This window comes from Montipora foliosa, unplaced genomic scaffold (genome assembly GCF_036669935.1).
Source record: "Montipora foliosa isolate CH-2021 unplaced genomic scaffold, ASM3666993v2 scaffold_217, whole genome shotgun sequence".
In the NCBI taxonomy this organism is placed as follows: domain Eukaryota; kingdom Metazoa; phylum Cnidaria; class Anthozoa; order Scleractinia; family Acroporidae; genus Montipora; species Montipora foliosa.
This window is the reverse complement of record NW_027179520.1, coordinates 20,001-35,000: the sequence shown is the minus strand read 5'-3', so window position 1 is coordinate 35,000 and position 15,000 is coordinate 20,001. Positions and strand designations below refer to the sequence as shown.

Genomic DNA, 15,000 nt, shown 5'->3' with positions numbered 1-15,000 from the left:
TTTGCCAGAGAAGCGACGCTTCGAGGGCAAATAGGCTAGTTTTAAGAACATCACATTTCCAAGGGGCAACTACCAGACCGATAGTTTCGAGACATAAACACTCTATTGTCTTTTTTGTTCACCACTAAATTTTCATCCGCATGCCAGTTCGATGAACGTCCTTAAAGTGAAATGTAAAATTTGAAAAAGAAAACAAACACCCACTTAATACGAATTCAATGTTTTATTTTTCATAAGCTCGCTTGTTTATTGAAAATTTTCTCGCACCACTACTTAACCATCCATCCGGTATTTTCCTTGGACGGGCACTATGGGCTGATAGTGTCTCTCCGCGGATAAACACTATCACGTGATGCGATCAATTTAAACCAATAAGAATCGGAGAAAATTCAGTGGTGAACTATAAAAGACAATAGTGTGTATGTACATGACGTGGTCAGAGGTTTCATTAAAATTTTCAGTAGGAGGGCAACTGGTCACACAGATATCACAGGCAGGAAAAACGTTTTGAATTGAACTTGTTTATTAGAAAACTTTCCTCTGGCTGTGACAAAATCATTGTCACAGCCATTCAATTTTGACTGTTGCCCAGCCTGTAATGAATCCCCTGTTTGGCTAAACCTGGCTTTGAGGCCCTGCCACCAAAATCTGTTTTGTTTCTTTCGTTTATTGTCACCCCTACTCTAAAGTCTTTCAAATCTTTCAAACCTATAATCTATTTCTCACAAGATTACTAAAATTGTGCAGTTCCAGAAAATATGCATACTCTCACCACAGAATTGGAATTTCCTGGGGAAGGGGTTTGCAAGACCAAAAACATTTTTCACATTGGAATTTCCGGAGGGGTGAAGAGTCTTCGAAAATCCCGTCTGTGGGGAAGCTTTGGAAATTTAATTTTCTTGAACTACACAGTACTAAAATAAACTGAACAGAAAAGGTGAAATTTGAGTTTCTGGACCATATGAATTCGTTGGGAAACTAGTACCGGTACTAGCATTCATTTGTACCCGTACTAGCATTCATTTTTTTTAACTTATAAAAGATGATCAAAATGAAGAGATATCAAACCACATGATATGTGTATCAGGTTAATACCACCAAAGAGCTTTTCATACCTGTGATGCTTGTAGTTGAATTTCCATCGCTGAAGAGTCAGTACCTTGAGAACTGTCATACAAACCGCTTAACCATAGTTGGTTTGGAGTTTTGTTCCTCTCTGATCTTATGGGGTGATTATCCCAGCCACTTACAAATTGTACAAGGAGCCTGTTGATCCGGGGCAAAAACACGAATTGTAGACAAAACATGTGGATGTCATTTCCCAAATCCAAATAGCCAGCTTCCTCCAAATAGCAAACTAGAGAATAATATATATACAGGCAGCCTACAAAGACATCACGCCAAAGTCTCTCAATCCGCTGATTGTGTACACTAGGCCCAGTAATAAAACTTCCACGATTTGGCCCTCGCAAAGGGTGTGTCGACATGTACCAAGCACTGTCAACATTTTCTACTCCTTGATCAGCCCTGACCCTAGAAGGTAATCCGTGAATTGAAACAGCTCTCTCAAACATCTTTAGGACTGTTCCTGATTTGTTGTTACAGTTGCAAGAAAGATACATTACTTTAATTCCTCGAATAGCCATCAATGGCACCATGAATTACAAATCCCCATCTGAAAAAAAAGGAAGGAAAGGACATTATTGAATAACCTGATTTAAGAGCCATATAATGCCGACGTTTTTCTTTTTTCATTATACAAACTTTTACAAGAGAAGCCATTGCTGAAAGACATCTTTCTAACCTTATAGGTTTATGGTTCCCATCCATGTGGCACAATGCCAGGGGTCCTCTTAGGTTGTAAACTCTTCGATGAGTGACTTTCAGTTGAAGGGCTCGAATTACAACACCATCTGGATCCACTCTCCTCATTGATTCTCTAACTCTGTATTCCTGTATTTTAATACCTTTGGAAAGAAGATGACCACGCATCATTTTGTACCCACAATTTGGAAATTGTTGGCAAATGTTTTTCACAGTAATGTCGAGAGAAGTGTCATTTATATCAGAGTAGGTGTCCCTAACTGAAATACCAAACTCTTGAAGTCGTCTATATATAGTTTTTTCACTGACACACAACGCAACACTCCCCGTCCCCACGCGTGGGGACGGGGAGCGTTGCATGACTCCGGCCCGAGCGGCTGCGAAGGAGACTAACAACATCTTTGCTATATCACTTGCTTTGAGACCATAGTCTAAAAATAGCTCCAGTTGATCCTGCGCTATGTGAAACCTTGGCCTCCCTCGTTGGCATGATCTATCTAAGTTGGGTAACCTCAAATCATTGGCCATGGACTGAAAATTATTTTCCAGTTGTATGAGCAGATGCCTGGTGCCTTGTAGAAGTTCAAGCAACCTTTCTTCTCTGTTAAAGCTGCTCCCAAAACACACTATCAAAGAAACTAACCAGTCTATTTTGTAAGTTGCATAGTCAATGATGTTTCCACAGGTCTCATTATTCTCTATGTGCTGAAGAACATCTTGAATAACTTGTCTAGAGTTACTCACAAGTAATTCCTGCGGGGTCTGATCTTGACCTTCAACCTGGAAACTTGCTAAAGACATGGCAGTCCTGTAGTACAGAGATGAACGGTTACTTTAAGCACTAGTATTTATTTTATGATTATTATTTTTAAGGTCCAATTATTAATTGTTCTTGGCATAAACAATGCCCAGAAACACTTTCAACAAGTGTGAAGTCATGGTTAACGCAGTAGACAAGATCCCTAGGATTACATCATTTATATTTTGATCTAATGTCAATAAATTATTACTCCATAAAAACTTTTTCATCTTGCCTCGGCACCAGAACAAAAGCTGATAGCTTATGTCAGCCTGTGTAATAGTGCTGAGGTAACTAAAGTCGAAAAATCTTAATTTAATAAGACTTTAGTTTTTACGGAGTAACCTCAAAATCTAAGTTCTAACAAATGAAGAGCAACATAGTTTTACATACCTAGATTGCGCTTCTTTGTGGCCCTCTTATATCCTCTCTGTAAGAGACCTTATTCAGACAATACTTGACTTGAAACTCACTCGAGAAGCACTCGAAAACCCACAAAAAAAAACAAATATGGCAGAAGGTAAGCGAGCCTGTGCTTTGGACTGCTTACCCAATTCCTTTCCGTCAGTGACGATCGATTTCGGTAGCACGATACATTTCCTTGTACAGTCCACTTTCCTAGAAGTACGACTCATTTGCGTAATGTACGACCCATTTCCTTGATGTACGATCCATTTCCATAATGTACGATGCATTAACTTGATGTACGATCCATTTCCCTAATGTACGATTCATTTGCCTTGAGGTACGATCCATTTCCTATAAGGACGATTCGTTTCCCTCAAAATACGATCCATTTACCCAGAGGTACGATTCATTTCCCTCAAGGTACGATCCTCTTACCTTGAGGTATGACCGATTTCCCTTAAGGTACGATCCATTTCAAATTTTGTCCCAAATCCCCCTCCATAGTCTTCTCTTGCAGTTTTCGAGTTGTGGCTCAAGAGAATTTTTGAGGTCTTCAGTCTCCATTAGTTGCTGGTTGAGCAAATTATTTGAGCCCTGAAAAAATCAGTACAAAAAATATAGATAACATTGGTCTTTACGATTCTTACTTCAAGTTAATAGGAGGGAGAGGCACCTCTTTGATTTTACACTTGAAATAAACATATTTTGATGTCATTTAGGTCTGTTTGTGTTCGGTCCTGTTTTAGAACAAATCACGCGAGAGCTATTGACATAGCTGCGTATTATACAAACGAAATTGTCTCGTTGGGCAGGAGAGTGTCTAATCGGCGTGGGTGGGTGGGTCTTGGATCATGGGTCGTGGGTCGTGGGTCCCTAACCCTAACCCTTTTTTTAATCAACAACTGGAAATTCTCGAAACAGACAAGACCTAAGAACTAAGACAAATGTGGACCAAGCACTGAGGGAGCTAATATATAAATTATCTTTTTTTTATCTTCAAACAAACACGACCCATGACCCACCTACCCGAGCGATTTAGCCTCACCCGTTGGGCATCCTTGTCTCTCGTCAATCGTTTTAGTGAATGCTTAAAATTTTGGGAATCAGACCTGTCGCAATGGTGAGAATTGGTGGCCTCCACCAATGAGTACCAGGTTTGGTTCCCACGCTTGTGTGATTTCCTCTGTTGCTTTCTCTACTCTGCTTCGACAGCTTTTTTCTCAGTTTTACCCCTTTGATCATAAACCAACATTTGATTTGACCTGCAATAATTTATTGCGATTTTCATAACATCGTGGAATCTGAGCGCTAACGGACAAACTGCGTTTTGGCTTCCATCAATCAAACTTCTGACGGCAAGCCGAGAGTGACATAACCTACCAATTTAATACCACGGTACATTTGTACATCTGAACTTGACGTGACGCCGATGGAAAGTGATGGAATCTGTACGAATCTTTTTACTGACGAACATCTTAAGATATCAAAATGGTATTGAGCTGCTGTGAACTAAACGGAAACCCCAACTGACTCTCCGAAGGCGGAGTCGATTTTCCCGGCTATGTTCGGAAATGTGGTTGATGGCAACAGGAGCCCATGCACTGATGGAAGCGTTAGCCAAAACGTAGTTTGCCTCGTAGCATTTTAAGGTGAGATTCCACAGAATTAAGAAAATCGCAGTAATTTGACTTGCAGTCACCCAAATTAGTTCTCGTGCTGAGAAACACAAGCTTGGGATTTTGATAGAGTAACTATACAAATAACACATGAAACAAAGTTAACGTATTTATTACATGATTCATTTGTTATTTAAACACCTTTAATTCACATACAGGAACGTTGAACATTTGCTCATTCCTCAAACGGAGGTCTCCAAGCCAAATAAGATCGTAGCTTCAAAAGCTCCGGGTATATGACACGTGTTTGTTGGACCTCACGTGCTAACACTCGAAGTACCATTTGACTGCGATGCTTAGTTATCTTTACCGACTTCAAGCTGACAACTATTTTCCACACGTAGCGAAAGAGCCCGGAAACGTTGTACATTTTAACGTTGACACCTACTACAAAACAACAAATTCAACACTTTTCCCCTATTGAATACGTTCTTGCGCTGTACCTCAAGTTCCTGAGCTTTTTTCTGATAATATCCAATGTTCTCTTTCATGCCCGTCAGCTGTTTCTGTCGATCTTCTTGCATCTCCTATAAAAAAACGGAAAAGAGGAACCCTGTAAACCCGTCGTCACGTCAGAGTTTCAACAACTCTTAAAGTGGTACTATGACGAAAATTGCATCTTTCCTATCTAAGCCATTTTAAAACATAAACAAGTAGTCTGCGCGAGAAGAAAAATGCTGTTTACTTTTTTCAATTATCTCTTTTAGTTCCAGAGATATTTGAGTTTTTAAAATATGCAAATTAGCCAAGTGATGACGTCATACAGTCAACCAAATTTTGTTCAAATATGATGAAATAAGATATCTCAGCCAATTTGTATCAGAAATTTCTGACTTTTATCAGTAAGATTGTACTAAATGTTCTCCACAATATGAGCTGAAAAGTTCTGTTACCATGGCATCATATTGGGTTCCAGACCTCCCCCATATTAAAAGCTTTTCTGGCCACCTTTGGCGTTCCATTTTGATATTTGCTAGCAGCACTTCATATACATGATCCAGCAAGCATATAAATATGTAAGCTCGTGTTTGTGGCCTTGTTTAACATTTTTCAAGCTGAAAATCACGAACATATTGAAATCAAGTGGGTGGCGACTGGAAAAGAATGAGTTGCCATGGGAACAGAATTTTTTATAGCCATAGGTGTGTTTCCCGTAGAACTATTAGACTACCAAGTTTCAATGGTCTGCGCTGCAAATTGGCCAAAGTGGCTCTATTTATATACTCAATATAATATTGGGTTGAGTGTATGACGTCATCAATCATCTCATTTGCATATTTTACCCATTTTTCAAACTTAAATATCTCCGGAACTAGTGAAGATATTGGCAAACGGTAAATGGCGTTTTTGTTCTTTCATGAATTCTATGTGATACACTAAAAAATTCAAGGGGTAAAAATTTGATCATAGTACCACTTTAACAAAGTTTTACTGTCAATTGCAAAAATGTGGTACTTAATGGGGACGAAGCGCGAAACGAAGAAAAATAAAGAAACGTCACTTTTCGTAATAGTACTGGTTTGAAACACTAAAAGGAAATACCATACTAATTGCATTCTCAAATATTTCGGCTGGAGACTGCGATACATAGGATTGAATTAAAAAGCGTATAACTTGGCTAAAGTATGGTCGAAGGCATAACTTTTTTACACTGCTTGCAGACAAACTTTGTTTTGCTCTAATTCAACTGAGTGCCAGCAAACATTGGCTCCTTACCTAGCACAGCTCACCAAACATGTGAGCTTTGTGAGCTTGACTGTATGTTTCAATATCTGTTTTGTTAAAGCTTAGCTTAGTTGGGGATACAGACAACCCAGGAGTCCTTTTTTTTCCGAACACGGTGAAAAATACGGTATTGGTAGGAACTGCATGACTCGCAAAAAGGCGCAAACTTGCTTCAAAGAGTACTTCTCCAAAAAAGCTGCGATGCTGCGATGCTGCACCGCACGAGATTGCAATCCTTCAATGGATACCATTTTCGAGTTCACTCCTATCCAATTTTTCTTCACTGAGTGACCTTTCACGAATTTTTTTTTGATGGGTGATTAGTTTTTCTTTTCGAATGAATGAGAACTAACTTTCATCAGTAAGACACTGTAATCAGAATAGCTTTGAAAATGAGCTTGAAGTGACCTCAGTTGTTTGTTGGTATAAATCAAGTTGACTGGGTAAAAGAAAGTTGGTCCTTTAATTCTCATTGAATGTATGAATGACAGAAAAGGATTACACGACGAATTGCAGCCCAGACAATTTATATCACCTTTATAATGCTGTCCTTCATCTGAGCAGCCTCATTCAGCATTTCAACGTCATTCTGTTGAACTTTTAGCTCAGCCTCTAGTTCCAAGTTTGATTTTTTGAGCGCAACCTGCAAACCAATTTTATTTTCATGTTACAAGATATGAAATTTCATTTCCGTCAAAAATTAAAACTGACAGATAAAAAATTAGTCAAAGGACAAACGAGACAGCTCGTTGGACTTTGAAGTTGGTGATTTCTAGAATACACAAGAAGTCAAAGATTTCCATTCCCATCATTTTAGACTCAACTTTCGCTCACCAAAGCCTTCAACGTAGTTTTTCAGTTCGTGTCTTCACAAGTAACTGAGGCGGGGAGGGGGGAGGATTACTTGACCAAAACATGTTAAATCCACTATTACACTTGTGTCTGTCATGAGGAGGTGGGAGACCCCAGGATTTTAAGTATCACCTGGAGGACTAATAGGAGCTGGAGTTCTGGGTGGGAACAGCAGTGCTCGTCTTTAAAGTGTAATAACAGAACGAATGTGTTAACCAAATCAACCAGAGCTTGTTCTTTGCTTTTCTGAGCATCAGCCAAAGCCTACAGAAGAAAGTAATTTGAATCAAGAACTTTTGCATGTCAGCCGTTTCTTTCAAAAAAGACTGAACAGCATAAACCAAGTACCTGTGACTGCTCCGCGAATTTCTGCTTTAGCTCCTAAAAGAGACGAGAAAGTAATTTAAAGTAAAAAAAGATAAGCGTTTCAAAATTCAAAATTGGTATAAATAATTCAGGGGGGAATCAACCCAAAAATTAGTGTTAAGTTTAAGAAACGTAAATCACATTTAATCGTTTCCCCCGCGCGTTCTTTTGAACAAAAGCTTTGAAAAACACTAAAATAAGAAACTTAAGACACCCTAGAAGTACGAACTACTGGCGAGTTCTTGAACATATGAAGACACGTCTCACCTCAACTTTGGGTATTCTTTGTATCCTTGAGCGGAGATTTTCATTGGAGGCCCTGAAACAAAACAAGAACGGTGAGCCACCAACCAATCTGATAAACCTAAACCGTTCCTGGTAAGAAGAAAATAGCTGTTCATTTGCAATGCAAAACTAGGGAATCATCTTAAAAACTCCGGTGAGCCACTATTCAAGGAAAATGCAAACCGCATTTTTCCTCACTTTAAGTAAGCGGCATATAATTAGCTCTTAGCGTTGTTAACCCGTGTTGCGATTGGTCAGAGCATATTAACTAGGGGCCTGATTTGCAATTACATTACAGACCAATCATACGTACTGCACTTGTTTTAAATGGGCATCTTTTGCTTTTACTTCGTGTCGAAGATCTTCGAATTTCAGCTTGTTCTGAAAAGAAAACCATCAATTCGTTTACAAACTTAAGGAAAAAAAGTTTCACATATAAAAAAGTGATTATGAAAATTTATTATAAAAACCGCTACTTGATAACTTCTCCAACTATAACCTCTCGATCATCTCCCTGTAGTTTCCTAAGGTTGTTCTGGTAGTCTGATTCGAGTTGTTTCAAAGATTCTGCGTAAAGAACCCATTAAAACAAACTCAATATTTCACCTCTGATTATATTTGTGCAAACACGGGTGCTTAAGACAAGGAGGGCGAGCAGTTTTCCAAAACAAATTTCACTGCTGCGACATAAATGTACAAGAGACAAAGAGCAGACTGACGGCGTCTGCACGTTGAAACGGTCTTATCAACAGCCTACGAACAGGAACTTCCCACAAATGAGGCGGGCGGTCAAAAGACCTAGTCCATTTGCGCCATTCGTCGGAAGAGCCTACTCGACAGACTAATTAACGGATTGTGGTAACATGTTGAGCCAAATGCGTTATACCAGTACAACGTTATAGCCAAACCTTATTCAAAAGCCCCCTTTCCCACATGGAATACCGAACAGCGTTAAAGGAAATGCCCTGCAGTAAACATACCATCTTTCTTTTGCACGTTAGCTTGTAGTAAGCCAATGTTCCGTTTAAGTTCCGCCTATGAGGAAATGCAACAAAAGCCCTCTGGGTATGGTTCTAGCTAATATGATAGGTCACGCAAAGAACTTTTTCAACAAAACAACACTGAAAAGTAGAAACAGAAGAAACAGCCTTCTTCTATTTAGAAAAAAACTAATTGTTCGACTCACCACCTCAGCAAGGCTGATGGACTTTTAGCAGACTCCTGGATTAAGACGAAAGCAGACATTAAATTGTAACATATCTGACAAATGAACGACACACGGGAGTTAATGCACGGAATACTGCGAACGTTTGTTGGTACACAAATGGTGTGCCAAAAAGGTAATATCGCGTAACGCAAAATAGAGACTGCATAATAAAATCGAGCAAAGATTTTCCTTCTTAAGTTGTGCACTGTGAAATATGCATAAATTAAAAGGTCTTAACTTGAGAACACACCTGCAATGCTTTCAACAGCTTGTCTTTCTCTTTCCCGCTTTCAACTAAACCCTGAGCAAATAAAGAGAAGTCGTATATTTGTAATGGTTGATTGCTTCCCTGACAGATTGTCAGACTGACTGCCACGTAGATCGGCTGATCAGTCGGTCGGTGGTTCTACTGAATTACTGTTTCCTTTATTCATGAATTGGACAGATGGACAAACAAAAGGAAACCTGGGTGAGTGACAAATCGATGAATTTACTGATTGCTTGATTTATTGATTGATTGCAGAACGAGTTTCATTGATCAGAGAACCACACGAACTCCGAACGACTGGGGAACTTTTTTCATGTTGTCACTTATCTCGATGGTTCTGTCTTTTTCTCATAAGGACATCTTTAATTTATTCACTACCTTGCTGTTCTCCTGTGAGGCCCAAGCCTTGCTATTTTCTAGAGCCTGAAAAACAAGAGAAAAATTACGGCAGGGCTGGACAGTAACAAAAGAAGGGTTGATGTGGAGCTTCATTTTTAATAGCAAACCTTACCTGTACTTCATGTTCTTTGCTATTCAGCAACAGTTGCAATCTTTGGACGTTTGCATTTTTCTCCGTTTGAATCCTCGTCATGTCATTGGCGGCTTCCTGCAATTGATTTAATGAAACAGAAGTTCGTGTTTACTATCTTGAATAAAGTAAGGGAACTCAAAATCCGCCATTATATAAGCCAAACGAAGGACGCGTAAGAAACCAATACTTCCAGCTACTGTAAAATGGTCACAACCGCAAAAGAGTCGGCCTCTTTTAATGGAGCAGCAGGTTAGGAGTGATTGTAGTTGGTGAAAAGAATATTGGAAGAAAAGCGAGCCCGCCTCGGCTGCATGAACTTGCCTTGAACAGGTAATTTATGCCTTTTATTACTCTTGCTGACACCTTCATTCTTTGTTCCCCTTTTTTACCGGGAACCATGATAAAACAGTTGCGTTAAAATGTCACGTTATTTTAGGGTGTTTCGGGAAAATCCATCAGTTAATCTCGAGAATAATAATGTGGAATTCCTTTACTGATAAAATTATCGTTACATCACAAACCACTTGAAGACGATTATGAGCAAAGAAAACCTTTCTTCAGGCCCCTGTTACTATACACCGTTGAAAAACATCGGACCGTCTTTTCAAGATTACCCAAATGCAATCCGTTTCAATCTTGTGCATTTGTGTCAATCCATCCTTCTCTTTCCTTTTGCTGTATTCTTTATGTTTTTCAACAGTTTTAAGTGGTTATTGCAATGTTTCATGATACTTTTTGGGCATTTTGTGTGTCATGAAATTACATCATTTTGCGTGACATAGCCCCTTTAAGAACGAGACGTTTGACGTTTTCCAGCAAGATGGCCGCGTTTTCCTTCGCTCTGTAATAGTAGTCTAGCTAACTGGGGCACAATATTGGTTAACCTAGAGGTGCCCCTCTCCTGTTTATCTGAAGGTTTTTGAATCACGGATGTATTATTACTGTATAAAATTTCCACTATTAGAAGCAATTAGTTTAAGAATCTGAGAGAGACAAGTGTCTTGGCATGCGAAATGTTCATTGCAGGTTTCCGCCCGTGGCTTAAAACGTCTCGTGGTTAAGCTCCCTAATCCTTTCTGACTGACGACCTACGACATCCGAAGAGCCGGATTTTCCCCTTATTGCGGCCACGTGAAAGCCTCTTAAGGGTTTCACTTTATCAGTTCTACTTCTCCAGCCACTCTTTCGGTGCTATCGCACTACACTTTTGCATGTTTTCTTTAGTCCTTCCTTCCTAATCACAACAAACACTAAAACAGTGCTTTGGTTTACAGTGAAATTTTGTATTGTGAATACAAATGAAGTACTGGCTATGCGATACGTAATAGATAAAATATGAGCGGGAGACCTTTATGGGCAGTTAAAAAGGCGAGCCGTTTTATAGCCCATAAGGGTCGGACGCGAATATTTTATCTTACTTGTGAAATGAAACGATAGATTTTGATTGTTAGATAGATAGATGAACTTTATTCATGTGTCGATGTATTTACCTGACGCTAATTGGGGACACAACATAAAGATAAAATAAATAATAAATACTATGATAACTAATAAATAAGAAACAAGCTATAAATTATATATACATTTACAATATGCTAAAATAATCAAAACAATTCTAACAATACGGGCACACACCTTAAGAGGTACAAATTACGCACACGGGGCAATTGTTGCCATAAATATCAGTTCAGTAAGATCCTTCCATCTAATATGAAACTTAAACTTAGATAGGCTGCTCGTTTCAGTTTTTTATCTACTTGTTCCATAAAAAGGGTCCAAGATATCTAAGAGAGAATGTTATGTTAATCACGTGGGCGTGGAGTTGTCCCATGGGAGTTTAGCATTGAATTTAGCAATCTATTTTGGTAGAGCTTTTGTGGTAGAAACATGGCTGGTTGGTTTTGCTCTCCAAAGAGTAAAGAAGAAGAGACCAGTCTAGTGTCGGAGCAACTCCGAAAGCAACACAATACAACACTAAATGGGGTAGAAAAGTCTTCGAGGAGTGGCAGCAGCGACGGCAAAATAAATGTGCAATGTGAGAAGTTGTTAGAATGGCCGGTTTCAAATGCGAAGTTGTTGAAGATGTGAGCGTTTCAGTACAGCACATGTCGGCAAATAAGCTAAACTTTTGGTTGAGCAAATTCAGTTCGTTTGTGAAGTGGCCAAGCAAAATGGAGAGCGTTATCCGCCCAATTCGCTTTATTTGTTATTTTGTGCTATTAACTGTCATTTGCGTGAGATGGAAGGCGAGGATGCATTAAACTTTCTCGACAAGGCACACAAGATTCAAGTAAAGTGTTACCTAATAGTTGTGATTGAAATGTCAAACTTGTGATTGATTAATAAACTTTGTACAAATTTACAGGACTTGTTTTTATGAAAGTTAAGCTTACTAATTAGGCGAGTTAGAAGTCTTTATGAAATTTAATTTTACTGCTAATTCAACTAATTAAGCCTTTCCCTGCTATCTATTCAATCCCTCCCCGTGCTTTCAGACAGTCGAACTTTAACGGGATTTACAAACCAACACATGTGACCTGAATAGTGCGTTTCTGTTGGCTGTCATCCTTATGAATTATTAATAAATTTTACAATCAGAGTTAAAACTCTTCGCTTAAGTTGACTAAGTTGCACCTTGACGGAGTTGGCAAATTCTCGCAGATCGCACTGCGACTGATCGCCTTCAAAAGTATTGCATGCGTAGTTGCCAAGACCTGCTCTTTCCTCTGTTGCTATTTCCTTCCTCTCTTTCCTAACCTTTAAAGCAGCTTCTTTGTCTCTTAGGGCAGACATCAGCCTCTGACTGTTAATTAGCTTCATGAGCGGACGACATTTTAGAACGTTCCCGGAACAGATCCTAAAATAAGCAATTAAATCTCGTCAAATAGCCTCAAAAGAAATGCTGGCGAACGGCCCAATTTTTTTCTACAATTATTCTAATGAAGGAATAATTGAGCAGTGTACCTTGGTGAAGTACCTCTGAAGCTTGCCTCTGTTAACTGGACTTAGGACGAACAAAGAATTTTTGCAGTATATCTTAATCCGACCTATTTACGTTTAATAAAAGATGACCTCTGTATATTTTTTGAAAGGCAAAACAACAACAACAACAACAACAGATTCTGGCTACACAAAGACCAGACTGTAAACTGAAAATAGCTAGTTTCTTTAGGATGCATCAGTCAGTCTGTTGTTAAATGTAGCACAAACTGAATGATTGTTTAATACTGGAATTACTATATTCTGCATTATGCAGTACTAGCAGTGCTAAATCCGAAATGTATGCCACGCCAGTTACATAGAAGTGGGCAAAAACACGTAGGAACGTGTTCCTAGCTAATATAACGGTACAAGACCCGAGGAAAGGAAATTTTAAGCCTATCTAAACGAAAGCTGAGAAACGCTTGTTACGAATGCGACCGACAGACGTAGAATGACAAGAATTTCCCACCTAAGCCCTAAAGAACCCTAAATTATTACCGCAATCGTACTCTAAATCGTGCGGGCGGAATGTTAAATCCACCCATGTCAGTCGACTGCCAGAAACTAAATAATATTCTACCAGACTGTAATTCCCCAGAAAGTGCAATCCTTCCATTAAATCAACGTTAATCCAATCTTGCTCATGAATTTCTTGGCATACAGTAAAACCCCGCGAGTACGAACCTATTTTTTAAGAACCAGTTAGCCTAAAATTTGTCAGTTAGACCCCTTTTAAACAAGAACCTGTTGACCCTAAAATCCAAACAATGCGTACACTGTGGCAAATAAGATTATTTTATAATAGACATTTAGACTTTTCTTTGAAGACAAAGGTCATTCACCACTCCTACTACCAATGTTGAAAATGAAATCAAGTACCTTCTTAATATGCAGTTAACTAAATATTATATATACACGAACCTGGGTTTAAAGTATCAACTGTTTAAGGGTGTGGTGGGAACTATTTTCACTCTGCTGTTCATGCTGTCGTTAGGTTTTTGCACATCATGCCTTTACTTTGCCACTAAAAATGTAATTTGTGATTACACCGTATTATCATAAATTACTATTTTGCCGGCACGTATCAGAGGTCTGGGGAGGGTGTTAGTGCGCAGTGAGTCATGGGATTCGAGTTTGTAATTCGTGGTCGTTAGGAAGGTGAGGCATTCTACGGTCAGCCTTCACCGTGTTAGGTTGCTTTTCTCTCTTTTATTTTATTCGTGTGTTTATTGATGTTTATAGTTTAGGCACTAGCATACCCTAAAACCCCGAGGGTTGCACCACTGCCTTGGTCTGGGGTACACGTTCCCCGTGTTTTTCGTGTCCGGCTTTGGTGCTTCTGTTCTTTCATTTATAGTTTTTACTTGATATTTGTACATATCTGCATATGTGTTGAATAAACGGCACGGTGGCTTGGCTGGCCCACGCGCCCATATATGAACATTGTTGTCTTGTGTGTACCGGTTGAGTAGTGGAGGCAAAATTGCTCCATTTTAAGGCTCCTTCTTCCCCACTAAAATGCTTGGTTTCCCTCCAAAAACTTACTAAAATGCTCAGTTAATGCTCATTATACATAGGCTGATAAAGCTGACAGTGAAATTTGAATGTTTTTAATTTCAAGATTAACACAAATGAAGCCTCAACTTCACAAAAACGTGTATGTACAACACAAATGTAGTATGATAAGTTAACAATATATGGTATTTGATATTAAGTGACGAAAAGTTAGTCTTCGTTGTTGTACATAAGTGATGTTTCAATGTAATCTTCTAAGGATTGTTGTTGTCGGTTTTGTCGTAAAGCTTTCATTTTCAGTGGAGGGGGGGGGGGGGACGCCACTAAAATGCTCGAACAATGCTAAATGCTCTTGCTTCACAAAAAGCCCGACAAAATGCCAACATAATGTACAAAAGCCTAGCTATCATTGTTATTTCCAGATATTTTGTCTGAACTACAGTACATTTTAATCTGCCCAGTTTAAATTGTAATTAAGCGACGAATTTTAATAATAAATGTACATGTTGGTGTTCTGAAGATTCATGTGATCTTTCGATTTTACTTAATAGAGTCATTTTT

The 15,000-nt window shown here is 38.9% G+C and overlaps 1 protein-coding gene across 1 annotated transcript; it reads right to left on the bottom strand.

Annotated features, from left to right (window-relative positions):
• Positions 1-3,505: 3,505 nt before the first annotated feature.
• Positions 3,506-12,762, bottom strand: LOC137986510 (uncharacterized protein MCAP_0864-like). The gene is made up of 13 exons (XM_068833543.1): positions 12,577-12,762; positions 9,922-10,017; positions 9,789-9,833; positions 9,393-9,443; positions 9,122-9,195; positions 8,916-8,970; positions 8,249-8,316; positions 7,918-7,969; positions 7,633-7,665; positions 7,417-7,548; positions 6,968-7,075; positions 5,151-5,234; positions 3,506-3,625 (listed from the first exon to the last, which is right to left on the bottom strand). Exons 1-13 carry the CDS (start codon positions 12,760-12,762, stop codon positions 3,506-3,508), a joined length of 1,104 nt encoding a protein of 367 aa, XP_068689644.1.
• Positions 12,763-15,000: the final 2,238 nt, after the last annotated feature.

What these genes read in the sequence shown, in the direction of transcription:
- LOC137986510 (XM_068833543.1), bottom strand. Translation starts at nt 12,762, where the DNA reads ATGAAGCTAATTAACAGTCAGAGGCTGATGTCTGCCCTAAGAGACAAA. An exon ending in AATTTGCCAACTCCGTCAAG is followed by an intron (nt 10,018 to 12,576) that starts GTGCAACTTAGT and finishes AATCAATTGCAG; the next exon opens with GAAGCCGCCAATGACATGAC. An exon ending in AGCTGTTGAAAGCATTGCAG is followed by an intron (nt 9,196 to 9,392) that starts GTGTGTTCTCAA and finishes TTCATTTGTCAG; the next exon opens with ATATGTTACAATTTAATGTC.